Source organism: Mauremys mutica, chromosome 2 (genome assembly GCF_020497125.1).
Source record: "Mauremys mutica isolate MM-2020 ecotype Southern chromosome 2, ASM2049712v1, whole genome shotgun sequence".
Lineage (NCBI taxonomy): Eukaryota > Metazoa > Chordata > Testudines > Geoemydidae > Mauremys > Mauremys mutica.
In genome coordinates, this window is record NC_059073.1 from 37,879,630 (window position 1) to 37,894,643 (window position 15,014).

The window sequence follows — 15,014 nt, forward strand, 5'->3', positions numbered from 1 at the left end:
TTTGGAGACCTTCTCGTAGGTCTTTGCATTCCGTTTGCTGGAGCGCAGCTCCGACAGCACAGACTCATCGCCCCACACAGCGATCAGATCCAGGACTTCACGGTCTGTCCATGCTGGGGACCTCTTTCTATTCTGGGATTGCATGGACTCCTCTGCTGGAGAGCTCTGCATCGTTGCAGGTGCTGCTGAGCTCGCCCCGATGTCCAACCAGGACATCAGATTCAAAGTGCCCAGACAGGAAAAGGAATTCAAATTTTCCCGGGTCGTTTCCTGTGTGGCTGGTCAGAGAATCCAAGCTTGGACTGCTGTCCAGAGCGTCAACAGAGTGGTGCACTGTGGGATAGCTCCCGGAGCTAGTAAGTTCAATTTGCATCCACACCTAGCCTAATTCGAGATAGCCATGTCGAATTTAGCGCTACTCCCCTCGTCGGGGTGGAGTACCGAATTCGAACTAAAGAGCCCTCTAGGTCGAATTAAACGGCTTCCTGGTGTGGACGGTTGAGCGGTTAATTCGAATTAACGCTGCTAAATTCGATTTAAAGTCCTAGTGTAGACCAGGCCTCAGTTCAGATGAGAGGCCAGAGTGATGGCTGAGTGGAAGAAGGAACGTTGCTGTTGCACGGAAGTTACCAGTCCAAAACTAACCTAAAACTTTATATGTGATTATAGGTTCCTAATCTGGAATAACTTTAAACACCCTCATCATCCCCAGCCCTTGATTGGGGTTGAAAGAAAGTTGTATGAGGAATCATTGGTAAGAGCTCAACAGAAGTCAATTTAGAGTTGTCTTATGGTCTCAAAAGAGACTGTCTGTCTTCTTAACTGCACAACACCACACCTTTATTTTTTCTGGGTATTTCTGAGCAGCTTCCTTTTCTCTTTTCCTCTCTGTACTCACTTGTATTTGCATTAGTGACAGTTATGTCTGTGCATCCATAAGGAGAATATATCCCTCTGTCTTGCCTCTTGTTACTCTGATAATTCAAACCTTACTATTTTCACCATTAAACTGTTATTGTTGTTAAGTGACTCATTGTAAGATACAACAAATATAAAACCCATAATAGTTGCAATTCATATTTCATGTGATCATCATTTATCTAAGAAAATCTAAGTGGAACAGCAAATAAACCAAGAATAAAGTTTTATAGTTGTACAGAAAAAGTACTTGGCATTAAGGCACAAATATATACTACTAATACCAAAAAAAAAATAATCTGTGCTAAATCTTTAGTTGCTTATTTGGCCAAAATGAAACAAGGATAGACCCACAATACTTATGATGGAACACTTTCTGAATTTTTTGCTCAAAGCTACAAGGAGTAAACCTCAATTCACCACTCTGCAAAGTAAATTCCAGTACAGCTGCTGATTTGGGAATATATAAAACACACTAAATATAATCACAGCTTCTGATCTTTTGTCTTTAACTAACTCCTAAACACTTTAACCTAGTGTGACGTTATTGATATAAATGGGGACCATATAGAACATGGGTTGCAACCAAGGTCCTGTAGTGGCACCAAATCCTAAGTAAAGGGGGTCATATAAGGTGTCTAAGACCAGGTTCTGGGTTGCTGATAATAATTATGCTGTCTATATGTCTGTATCATTTTAGTTGAAGTTATGAATGTTGGCTCTATGCTGTCTGTATTTCAAGTTTGTGCTGTGCTTCTGGGGGAAGCCTCCCAGACAAGCTGGTGTTAGCTCTGCCTAGCCTGTTTGATGGCCCATTAAGGACCATTAAGGACACAATGGACCCATGGAGAGAAGGCAGACACGCCTTGTGACTCAGCAAAGTATGCAGGGACTGGCCCATGTGACTCCAGGCTCCATTTTGCTGTAGATTTCCACAGTGAAGACAAAGAGATTCTTACACCTGGAAAAGCCTATATAAGGCTGATGCTTCATCTCCATCTTGTCTTCAATCCTGCTTCTGACCTCTGGAAGGACTTTGCTACAAACTGAAGCTCTGCACGAAGGACTGTTGACCCATCCCAGCGGGGGATGTTCCAGAGACTCAATTTGAACCTGCAGTTTACTCCAGCACTGCTGCAAGCCTGAACTAAGAACTTTGCCATTACTGTATGTAATTGATTCCATTTAACCAATTCTACCTCTCATTTCCACCTTTTTCCCTTTGTAAATAAACCTTTAGATTTTAGATTCTAAAGGATTGGCAACAGCGTGATTTGTGGGTAAGATCTGATGTGTATATTGACCTGGGTCTGGGGCTTGGTCCTTTGGGATCGAGGGAACCGTTTTCTTTTATTGGGGTGTTGGTTTTCATAACCATTCATCCCCAGGACGAGTGCACTGGTGGTGATGCTGGGAGACTGGAGTGTCTAAGGAAATTGCTTGTGTGACTTGTGGTTAGCCAGTGGGGTGAGACCAAAGTCCTTTTTGTCTGGCTGGTTTGGTTGGCCTTAGAGGTGGAAAAACCCCAGCCTAGGGCTGTGACTGCCCTGTTTGAGCAATTGGTCCTGATTTGGCACTCTCAGTTGGGTCCCGCCAGAATCGCTCCGTCACACCTAGCTATGGCTAACTTTATTGATATTGTTACAGCACTGGAAACCAAGTCCATGCACTGGAACCCAAGAAGTTGGTTATTTCTGTTAGGACAGAAAAATAAGTGGATGGCAAATGTAGGCTTATTAAATTATCCTAATCTACTTTTCTTTACATATGTACAATTCCTGATAATAGGATATGAACAGACAGCACAACTCCTCACAGCAACTCTCCCTGGCTATCGTCCAGAGTCAGAGTAATGTTCTCAAACCTCATGCACCATGGGCCTGATTCACAACTGCCTTGTACTTTGCATAGTCATCTACACCTATGCAGAGTGAGTATAAAATGCTGCCATATTAGAATGGTACCATTTTACATCCACCTTGAACTGTGTATGCACAGACTACACAAAGTACAAAGCAGTGGTGAATCAAGCCCACCCCAAACTATTAAAATCCCTAAAAAAAATAGAGCAAGTAATTTTGTTGACTAAAACTCTTATTTTATATAGTCTATACAAGGATTAGAGAAGTAGATATATATCCCCATCACTCAAACCATTCAACTCCCAGACTTTAATTTTGCTAGTTAGAGAGGTCAAAAGCTGATCATCTTCAGAGATAGTCTATGTTAAAACTACTAAGATCACTGCATTTCTGGGTTATGCTGTTAAATGCATTCATATAATTTTAGGTGGTATACTCTCTTCATTTGCTCATTAATGTTAACAGGAATTCTGTAGTATCCTGGGTAGAATACACTTCTGTAAACTGTAAATGTTGTACATATTTAGGAGAAATCCTGCCTTTTTAAAAATTGTTTTTATTGCAGTTTTATTACTATTACATATATTAGAAAAGTATACATTTGAAACATGCAATAATCATAGTAAAACCAATCTCTACCCAACTTTTGTTTATTGTTAGAGTTGCAAAGGACCATTATACACATTATCAGCAGGATCTGTGTAACATTTTTGAGCAATGTAGAGAATGTTTAAATAACTCACCACCCTCTGCTAGGGCTTAATGAGCGAAATCTTGCCAAACAGTTGGATGACATTACACAAATTAGACACAGTCCTAAAGCCTATTTTTGCAGGTAAGATATAACAGATGAATATCTATACGACCCCAGCCAGCACAAAGAACATTATTTAAACAGACCCCTGCTGCCAAGGTTTAGTCCCAAACACTCTCCTAGATATAGTACAAGTTTCACAATATAGTGGGGACTGCAGATGTTTTCAAACAGTTCCAGATACACATTTGTAACTGCAGCTGAAGCAATGGTGCCATTGGGTTTTACTATTCTGACTATATCGGAAACACTCAACGAAGTCAAAAGAGGAATAGTTTTAAAGCTCCTTTCAGTCACTTCAGTCAAATATTCAGGTTGCGTTAGGCTCTGACTCTAATAGGTCTAGTAAATGTCAGCCTGCCAGCAGATCTTTTCTAATTTTCGACCTTGGTTTTCCTGGTAGACTTGGGTCCCAGAATGTGCAAGCTATGTTTCAGTCACATTTTTTTCAGCATTTTTTTAAAGAAGATCTAGACATTTATGTCACACTCATCGCCACGGTATCTGACTGCAGTTGGTTAAGTCCACTTGGGGATGAGGACTCACGTACAAGCTGCCTGAAATCACCTCCAGCTCTGCCAGAACAGCTGTAAAAGCAGGTGACGCTGACCATGGAGGGGCTAAGTCCAGGGCAACTGAGAGCTTTGCTGATTCAGTGCATCTTCTAGGCAGCTTTGCCAAGCTGCTCTTTAACATCATACACCAATATCACAATACCATTAAGAAGAGGAAGTAAAGGTGTTTTTATGAAAAAAGCCAAACTGCAAAAAGCTGGGAGTTCAGAGTGGAAGGGGCTGGGTGGGGTGTTTTTATGAACAAGTGCAAGGGACTGGGTGGGGTGTTTTTATGAAAAAACAAAGCCCAATCTGAATCCCTTATATTCCGACGGGGAGGGTCTGGCATGCGGCGGGAGGGAGGGGGGGGAAGCAGGGAGATGCCTGGGTCCTCTGGGAAAGGTTGCAAGGGGAGGAGGTCCCCAGTCCAAAGGGGTGTAGGATAAGAAGGCATGGGGAGGGCTTCTGGGGGGAAAATCGGGCGCAGCCCATAATCAGAATAATCGCTTTTTACTATGTTAGAATGTGTTTCTCTTAACCAGGCTAGATTCACTGGTGCACTCCAGTTCCTATGCCACATTTTGACAATCGAAACCTGGTCTGATCAGCCAGTTAAAGTGGGGGCTTGTCTACACTACAGACATTACTACAGCACATTTATGGTGCTGCAGCTGTTCTGATGGAGCGCAATAGCAAAGACATGCTACAGTGGCAGAAGGTGTTTTTCTGTCACTGTAGTTAATCCACCCCACGAATGAATTCTTCCTTTGCGTTAGCAGTGTCTCTACCAGGGCTTAGGTTGGCGTAACTAGTTCACAGCCCTAAGCAACGTAATTAGATCAACCTAAGTGTTAGGTGTAGACCAGGCCTGGGTTAATGAAATGGCAGAAAGTAGCTGGAGTATACCAATGAACATGTCCCTATATGGGGAAGGATCAAATCCGACCCAAACATTGTGTGTATCTCAGTGGTATTTAGAAAATGTTTCAGTTGTTGGTAAGGGCTGGCTTTCTATCTAGGTCAGGTAACATTTCTATGATATGGAAGCACACATACCATCAGTGCCTGACTTAGGCCTTGTCTAGACTGATGGCGGCATTGCTGGCATGTAAGATATGTGAAGTTACACACTGCAGTGAAAATCAGGCTGGGTCCACACTGTGGTATGTAGCTACTTGTGGTAGTGAAAATCAGGCCTTCTTTCTGCCAGAGCCCAGAAAAGGCTTAGAAAACTCAAACTCACCATTTTTACATCATGGAATAATCTCACACAAACTCAAGTCACAGGGTGAATTCCTGAGTTCTATGAAGTCAGTGTCAAAATTCCCATTCATTTCAATGGGGCCAGGATTTCATATTCAAAAGTGGCTGGATTAGACAGGTGGAGATTGTCACCCAAACCCTTCCCCATGCTAAATGTGATTTAATTTTGTTCCAAATATCAAACACTTCTTTCAGTAGGGGCTAAACTTTAACTTTCAGTTAATGTGACACAGTAATGCTAAAAAAAATTCCTTTGATTGCATCTATATGTGACTCAGGCTTTGCTCTAATACCATATGGATGTCTACTGATGTGTGTGTGTGTCTACCATACACTTCTCCCTGGCTGTCTAATCTAGAATTAGCTTCTTAATAATGTTTTTTACTATACATACCATAGATAAACATAATAATGAAATAAAATGTTATTCAGAATAAATAACTGGCTGAAACTTCGATGTCCACACAGATTCTTCAATATAGAGGCAACTAGGAAACATAAAGCACTCTGTATACTGGAAAAGTTGCTCAATTTCTTATCTCTTATTCATGATTGTTACAATCATTATATCTCAGCAATACAATTTACATCATAAATTGACTAAGGGCTAGCTTTTCCAGTCTGCTAAGAGGCGCAAAGTAGTCTTAAAGTGGCTGAAGATTGCCAGTGGAGAATTCTTCCTGTGCAGGGGAATTCTGAGTTACCTCTACCACCTTCTATGCCCAACTGCCACCCCCTGGGGGCATTCTTGCAGACAGGCTGGGTGCACGGGGGGATGTGGTAAAGTAGAGTAAGCTTTGTTACACCCAATTGTCCACTGTCATAAATTGTCTGCCTATGGGCAGGACCTAACTTGCACTGAGGGTCAAGTGATTCTGAATCAGGGAGCGCCCTGTGTCCATCCTTCTCCACTATATTTGAGCATAACTTGGATGTAGTGGGGAGTCAGGACCTAAATCTTTCTATAATCAATTTCCATTGGGCTATGTTCTCTCAAACATGGTATTAAAAATAGTAGCTTAACTCTTATTAATAAGTTTGATTGACTTACACTTTGATCACTTCTAAAATGAAGATTATTATCCACATTGTATCTTTCCAGATGTAAAAATACATATATGTGTATTCAGTTCAATGGTTTATGGACCAAAGGTCCTCCAGTCAGTTTCACAAATCCACACAAATGTCCTGAAAGACAGATTTTCCATTTGTACTAGTATATCTGATTTAGCTGAAAATTTTTGTAAAAGCTCATATGGTGAGACATCTATCTTTTGCCTACGCACCACATGCAGCAGTTATTCCACCTCAGGGCTGGAACAGTTTACTCATGAAATGAGTTTGGGATCTGCCTTTTCAGATGACTGCATACAAAGATCATGGAGGGGAGAGGTTGTTTGCTCACTTTGGATCAAACCACACCTACTTATGGGATCTGACAACACATGAAAGTAATGATATAAAATGTGTCAGAATATGACAGATCCTGATCTGTGTGCAGAGGCTACTTGGAGCCCATCAAATACATCTAATGTTTATTTGCACAGATTCACTGAGTGTGTTTGAAAGATGAATTTGACTTCCATGCCTTTTCATTCCCTTTATAACCTCATGTGTATCCAAAATATCAGGCAGAAGAAACCCAAATTCACACAAATTCTGTGGGAAACATATTTCAATGATTTCATTTAAATTACATGAGAATCATTGTCATATATGGTTGAACTCTGAATATGATCAGTTATTAGAGATTAACAAAACACTGAAAAGTGTACATACATTTTTTTTTGTTCTGATAGAGAGTCAAAAACAACCCGGATGGGAAAATATACAAACTGATATTACAAAGTAAGTAAAGGAAGGATTGTATATATGCCAATTAATTTTTAATTAGATATTCTAGTTGTTCCTCTACTGACTTACTATCCATTCACTGGAAAAGTTCTTTAAGGTGGTTGAAATTTCATTAAAATACCAATCATCAGTTTTCAACACACAAAGGCACTTACTGAATAGTAATTATTTACCTAGAGAAACTAAGTAAGTAGGCCAAAATAAAATAACTAGGTCCACAGTACCATGTTGATGAGACAGGATACATATAATAATTGTAACCCATGCTAGAAAATGGAAGAATAACTGTTCTGAAATGTACAGAGATGTTCTTTTAAAAGAAAAACTACATTCAGCATAATTGATGGTAATTTAATTGCTTTAAAAACAGCATGTTTTAACAAGAAATTTTTGGAGCATATTTTAATTACTATTTCTGAAGACATAAACCTTAAATTCCTTATGATAAATGCCAATTACATTTAAAATAGTTCTACCTGTAAAATTATGAAAATGCCCATTTTTTTTCTGAAGTCAATTCTCAGAACATGAGCTCAAGAAAAATCATTTGTAGCCTAGCAAGAATGTGGTATTATGCATAAGTACATACATTTTCTATGCGTACACTCCAAATGGTAAATGATAAAAAGATACAATTTTGTTTTCAGGTTCTGTGTTAATCAGCTAGCTCAGTTTTCCTAATTTTCCATTATAATTATCTATTTTAACTACAGTCAAATCTGAGTTGAATTAATTTACTACTGTTATTTGGAAAAAATATATTTCCAGTATTTTTCATGTAAGGGTCTGATCCTGTAACTCACATAAGTAAATCATATTTATGCTAGTAGCCCTACTGAATTAACTGGGGCTACTTTCATGAACGGAGATTATTTACATGAGCCAGCATTTACAGAATCTGGCTCTAAAACTAGGTCTTCTGCCTACATCCATGGAATGAATTACTAAGGAAATGTTAAACAGGGACAGTATTTAATTATTCAAACCGGACTGGAACTGTTTTGGAACTGGTGTGTTAACTTCAGAGTAAGAACTGGTGGCAAGCTCAATATTGCCAACAGAGTCTTAGAAGACTGTATTTACTGCTCTCCAGACAGTTTACTCAAGAAAATAAAACCGAAAAACCCAGGAACACTTTCCTGTATAAATAATACTTAGCAAATGATCTAATGTCAAAATTACTCTTAACGGTTTCATTGACCATGTAAAAGGCTTCTTCTAAATTACAGCTCAGTGCTGATTTACAAAGCAGCGTGTCATTAATTACACTCTTAACACAAAGAATTCCGAGCGCATTATTATTTGTAATAACACATAACAGATTCAATTATATATACTTGGGGGCGTTCAAAATGTAAACAGGAAGCAATTTAAAAATGGGAAACAATCTACCGTCGAGGTCCTCGCACTATCCTCATCGGAATGGGGAAAAACGAAGCTCGACTGTTAAGCACTGAGCTGGTTTTGCACGTTAGTGCCTCATAAGAGCCCAACCACCGCTTTACACAGCGAAGTGACACTTTCCCCCGCTTGCGGGTTACAGGGCCAACCCCCACCCTCGGCCCAGCGCTCCCCGGCCAGCACGGGGCATGGCACCGCGCTCCCCACCCGGAGCTCCCGGCGCACGGCGCTGCGCGCTGCCTGAGCTCACGCCTGGCCCGGGGACCCCCCGGCTCTGGCTGTCACCCCGGGGGTCAGGGCATCCCGCGCCGGGGCCGGCGAGTCCCCCGTACCGCTCCTGGGAGTTGGCTAAACCGCCCGCCCGGGGCGTCCCCGCGCCCGGCTCCTCACCGCCATCGTCGTCGTCCTCCTCCTCCAGGGAGCTCATGCAGGGGAAGTAGACGGCGAGCGCCTCGAAGGAGGCGGAGAGGCTGCTCCGGCTCGGGGACCTCTGCACGCTGCGCCCCGCGCGCGGCCCCTGCCGGCCCATCCTGCCTTTGGCGCGGTACAAGAAGCGAGGCGTCTTGGCGGCTTCGCAGCCGGGCAGCAGGTGCCGCCGGAGCCTCGGCAGCGGGGAGGGGGCAGGCGGCCCCTTTCCCCGGGCTCCGGGGCTCGGCGGGCGCACAGGGAGCGGCCGGCCCCGCCAGGCAGCAGGCGACCGCGCTCCCGGGCGTGGCGCTAGACCCAGCGCCTCTCTGCCCTCAGCGGCTCTGCGGCTGGCTCAGGGGAGAGCGAGCGAGCGGCGGCGGCGTCCAGCCGAGCCCGGGAACTAGCCCTCAGCGAGCCCTGCCGCCGGGACTGCTGCTGCCGGTCGGAGCCAAAGCCAGGTCATGTGCAGCGCGCCCGGGTCGCAGCTGGGAGTCAGCACTGACCGCTCCGTGCGGGGTGAAGGCAGGAGCCCAGCCAGCCCCGGCTCTGCTGGCGCCCGGCAAACTCTCTGTCGACTCCCCTCGCTGTTAATAGTTAAGCTAGCGAGTGAGTCCCCTAAACCCAGAAGATGAAGCGGCGGGAAAAGGGCCGCGGGCTAAGAGGAGACAGTGCTAGAGAGAGCAGCTGGTGTCAAGGTTTTCTTTTATCACATTTGTGTCTACTTTACTTTTTCGATAGGGGGCTTCTAGGGAGCAGCACTGCTGCCTCTGCTCATTCACTAAATGTCATGTGTCTTGTCAGCACTCAGGGCGTGGACGTCATTGGTTGTTAGTCTACACCGGGGTTCTCAAGCTGGGGGTCGGGACCCCTCGGGGGTCATGAGGTTAGTACATGGGGGGGGTTACAAGTTGTCAGCCTCCACCCCAAACCCCACGTTGCCTCCAGCATTTATAATGGTGTTAAATATATAAAAAAGTGTTTTTAATTTATAAGGCAGGGGTCACACTCAGAGGCTTGCTGTGTGAAAGGGGTCACCAGTACAATAGTTTGAGACTCACTGGTCTACACTTTTCACCCCAACTTTGTTAAATGATATCAGAACATATAGAATGTCTCCTTGGTGGTGCAATGTGTTAGCATTATTAATAGACTATATAGTACTTTGATATGAAGTAATATGCAGTATTTAGGGGAGAGATAGCTCAGGGGTCTGAGTATTGGGCTCCTAAACCCAGAATTGTGAGTTCAGTTCTTGAGGGGACCATTTAGGGATCTGGAGTAAAATCAGTATTTGGTCCTGTTAGTGAAGGCAGGGGCTAGGCTCAGGTCCCTTCCAGTTCTATGAGATAGGTGTATCTCCATATATTCAAAGCACTAGCTATCTAAATAAAGTGCTATTTACTATTGTAAAACTTTCACTGTATTTAATGAATTATTCTACAACAATCTGCAACAATGCAAAAGATGCATCAAGTTGACAAAACTGCTTTAGAACTCATACAAGTGGAGCTTTCTGAGTGGCTATATATATAATGCCCAGTAAATGAAACATTAACTGTTTTTAATATTATGTATTAACTCAATAATAAATTATTATTATTATATAGGGTCTGAATGCAAAATGCCTAACTGATGTTCATGCAAGATGCTTATAGTATCAAGTCATTGGAGCAAATTTTTATTGACTTGGTCTCTTGAAAGTTATATTCATGCCTAGTAATAAGAAGTTATAAATGGTCAATATTCTTCTTCTTCCTCTATGGTAAATAATTGCTTTTAGATGAAACATGTGATCCCTCTTTACTCATAAAAAGTGATTCTTGTGTATTTGTAATCATGTGCCACTAGCTATTTTTACAGTATGCATCACATTTTTTATTTCCAAATCATTATAATCTAGTATTCCTAAATTATGTTAGCTATGACCAAATAAAAAAAGAGAAAGAGCCAAATAAATGGAGAAAACCTTGCTCTTCTTCCGTGAGCAACTAAACAAGAAAAAAACGACATTAGAATTTCCACAAGAGCATACACAATTGAATGTTAAAATGAGGCGATGGGTATGCCTACCCTGCAATGTAAACCCAGGGTTTGAAATCAGGCTCAAGCCTAACTTCTGTCTACACACAAATCGCACTAACCCAGGGCTTGGTCCCAGGATCCCATGCAGGTGGAGGATCTGCACCTGACTCAAGCCGAAGCCCAGGGTTCAAGCCCTGTTGCTTTGCAATGTAGACACAGCCCCACTGCACTCATGCTTTGGAAATCTGCCAAAAGTATTCCACAATCCCACAGTCTGACGTTCTTTGTCCTCTGGACAGTCAAGTTTTTCCACACCGTGCCATGAACAAAGGACTAGAGCAGCCACATTTTGGGAGAGCACTAGGAAGCCTGGAATATGAGTGGCTGGACTTAGGCCCGCAATGTTGGAGCCCCAGGTTGGGACCCAGGGTTCAGCAATTCCTAACCTAGGGTTACAAATGAGTGTAGATCCTGAAGCCCTAAGTTAACAAACCCAGGGTCTGCTAACTTGAAGTTTACTAACCCTGTGCTTACATTGCAGTGAAGACATACCCTGTGGCAAATTTTGTCTATAACAACACATGCTGCATTGATATTCAGCCACTCATATTACATCATTTTCCTTATATTTCACAAGGCTGTGTATCACCATATTTTTATTAGAACAAAAAAACCCCACCCCAGATATTCCATGCAGTACATTTTAAATTATGCATATTCCTTGTCAATGATAAACCTACTTGAGCCTGTTTGTCATTTATGTTTAGACACCTCCTTCTCCCACCCCCTGTGCACCACTGGGGCAGCATAAAGGGGCTTTAAAGTGGGTGTAAATGTAATTTATGCCACTTCAAGGCCCCTTTTCACTTCCAGAGCTGTGTAAAGGTGCCATATATATTAGTTTCTATTATAAAATCATCAATAACATTTAAGGGTTAAATTCCACTGTGGGAACGGGGTGGGAATAGCAAGTAACAGATTGTACACATTATTGGTTCTTTCTATATAATTGGGATAACAGGTCTAATTTACCCAAATAATGGATTTGTCAAAGCTAACAGCGACAGAATTCTCTCTAGTTAATCCTCTCCACCTTGGACTATTCTGCATTTTATTCAGTTACTTGCAAACTGCAGATAAACTTGGTGTCAAGCTAAGGATGGAATGCAAGTCAACATTTTTTGTTTGCAGCTCACTCTAAAATTTAAATCTGTCCTAAAATACAAAAATAAACTCTAAAATACAGTATTGAAATCAGTGGCTAAAAGACTTGTGGGTCAAGTTTTCTACACCTTTACACCTGTCGTCAAATAAATGGTTGAAGCAGAGATGTAAAATGGTCTTTGTGTTTGCAGATCATTCTGCCTATTAATATAAACTAAAGTGCACTAAAAATAAAATATTTGATATGTGCAAGTACTGCAAAATTCTGAACAGAATTGCCCATGGTTTGATTTATTTTAGTTTTCACTAAAGAGTCCTTTTGGGATATGGAATGTAAAAACAGTAAATCTTAGTTTCACTTCAGTTGAACTATCACTGATTTCCATAAAAACTGTTGCATAAAATGAAAAGAAATATGACAGGGACACAGAGGGGAAAAAAATCCCACTGGTTGAGCAACTACAACTGTGACTTTTACAGAAGCCAGGACAAATAATAGAATCTGCTTTCAAGCATGCCACAAGATTTACACCATTTTTAATCTATTTCTGCCATTTTCCCTAAAGCATTTCCAGGAAATTTGTAGCACACCTTTTGTATGACGAAAAAGAGACTATATAAGCTACTGGACAGAGTATGGAGTTGTGAGATAAGAATTCCAGAGTTCTAATACTGGTTCTACACTTGCAGATGTAGAGCGCTTTGAGTTAAACCAGCCTTCGTAGAGTGCAGTAGGGAAAACGCTGCAATCTGTCCACACTGACAGCTTCAAGCATACTGGCGTGGCCACATTTGTGGTACTTGCAGCAGCATTCGGAGTGGTGCATTATGGGCAGCTATCCCAGCATGCAAGTGGCTGCAACGTGCTTTTCAAATGGGAGGGGGGAGTGGAGTGTGACAGAGAGTGTGTGGTGTGTAGATGGAGGGAGAGAGAGTGGGGTTTTGGGGGGCCGAGAACATGTTAGCATGCTGTCTTGTAAGTTCAGACAGCAGCAGACTTCCCCCTCCCCCCTGCCTCTCTCTCTCTCACACACAGCATTCCACAGTAATGGCTTGCATGCCGGCTGTCAGAAATGGAGCTTTGAAAGGGCATTTCTCCATTCCTACAGGAGTTCAAAACAATGACAAGAGTGGCCACTTGATTTAAGGGGATTGTGGGACGTTTCCGGAGGCCGATCAGAAAGCAGTAACGCAACACCTCATTCACACTGACGCCTGTGCATTGTAGCCAAGGCACAGCAAACGTTATTCCTCTTGCCGAGGTGGAGTACCAGCAGCGCTGTAGCCGTGGAGTCAGAGCACTCTACGTGCTTTGCCAGTGTGGATGGGTAGTGAGCTAGTGTGCCTGGGGTTCCTTTATTGCGCTGTAACTTGCAAGTGTAGCCAAGCCCTTACTGTGTGCCATGGGCAAATTGTGTGTCTTCTCTATGAACAAATTTCCTCTTCTGTGAAATGGGTATATTATTAATATTTACCAGTAATTATTATCTCCATCTCACAGAAGAGATAGAGTTGGATAGATTATAACTAGTGCTTGTACTGAACTTTGAAAATATTTAACACAATTTTTTCAATCTTTCCTTGTAGGTAAAATTTTCTACACCTTTAATCATTTTTGCTGCTCTCTGCTGGATTTTTGGCAATTTGTCCACATCTTTCCCAAAATGTGATGCTCAGAATTGGACACAGTACTCCAGTTGAGGCCCTACGAGTGCTCAACAGAGTAGAAGAATTACTGCTAGTGTCTTGCCTACAACATTCCTGTTAATACATCCCAGAATGATTGGGGTTTTTTGCAACAGTATCACATTGTTGACTGATATTTAGTTTGTGATCCACTATAACCCCAGATCTCCTTCCTAGGCAGGCATTTCCCATTTTGTATTTGTGCTCAGGAACATAATAATGACCATACTGGGTCAGATCAAAGGTCCATCTAGCCCAGTGTCCTGTCTTCCGACAGCATCCAATACCAGTTGCTTCAGAGGGAATGAACAGACTAGGCAATCAAATGTTCCACCCCCTGCTATTGCTATTGATTATTCCTTCCGATGTGTAGTACTTTGTATTATCCATATTTAATTTCATCCTATTTATTTCAGACCATTTCTCCAGTTTCTCAATTTCTTTTGAATTTTAATCCTGTCCTCCAAAGTGCTTGCAACCCTCTCCCAACTTGGTATTGTCTGTAAGCTTTATAAGAGTACTCTCTATGCCATTACCCAAATAATTTATGAAGATATTGAATAGAACCAGACCCAGGACAGATCCCATGTAGTTGTGGGACAGACTATTAAACTTCCTTACTTTGGACCACATCCATGCTTCCCATGATTAAAACCACTGGGAGGAGGTCTGGGAGAGGAAATCTCTGCAAGGAAGCTTCCCTTCACCCGCCTCTAAAATCCTTCCTAATTATGTCATTAGGGAAGCCACTGCAAATCTTTTTGTCTCCTCCACACTTCGCAGATTTAGGAAACCATCTGCACTTCCCCCTCACTGTCTATGCCCCTCAACATTTCCCTACCTGTCTCCCTGGCAGTGGGGTTCCATTGGAGCTGCAATATGAAAGATTTCTCTTGACCATGGTTGCCTCCAGTTTCGTCTACATAGAAAATATAGCTGCCTAGATAATACTGTTATATGAGAAAGATAATTATGCCTAAGCCCTCTGGGACTTGAGAGAGTTCAATGTAACGCCACCCCTGGCCTGCCCCACCTCCACACATTTTCCATGGCAGAGAACCCAACACT

At 42.3% G+C, this 15,014-nt stretch overlaps 1 protein-coding gene across 20 annotated transcripts in view; it reads right to left on the bottom strand.

The window, feature by feature from the left end:
- Positions 1-15,014, bottom strand: part of RIMS2 (regulating synaptic membrane exocytosis 2) — a 799,605-nt gene that overhangs the window by 14,232 nt on the left and 770,359 nt on the right. The window contains exon 1 of one of the 20 annotated variants that reach the window (XM_045004562.1): positions 9,057-9,332. The exons of the other annotated variants lie outside the window; for them this stretch is intronic. Within the exon in view, the coding sequence (XP_044860497.1) occupies positions 9,057-9,195 (139 nt within the window). The 5' untranslated portion in view covers positions 9,196-9,332. Of the gene's footprint in view, positions 1-9,056; positions 9,333-15,014 lie in introns of those variants that run through there. 20 annotated transcript variants of the gene reach the window in all.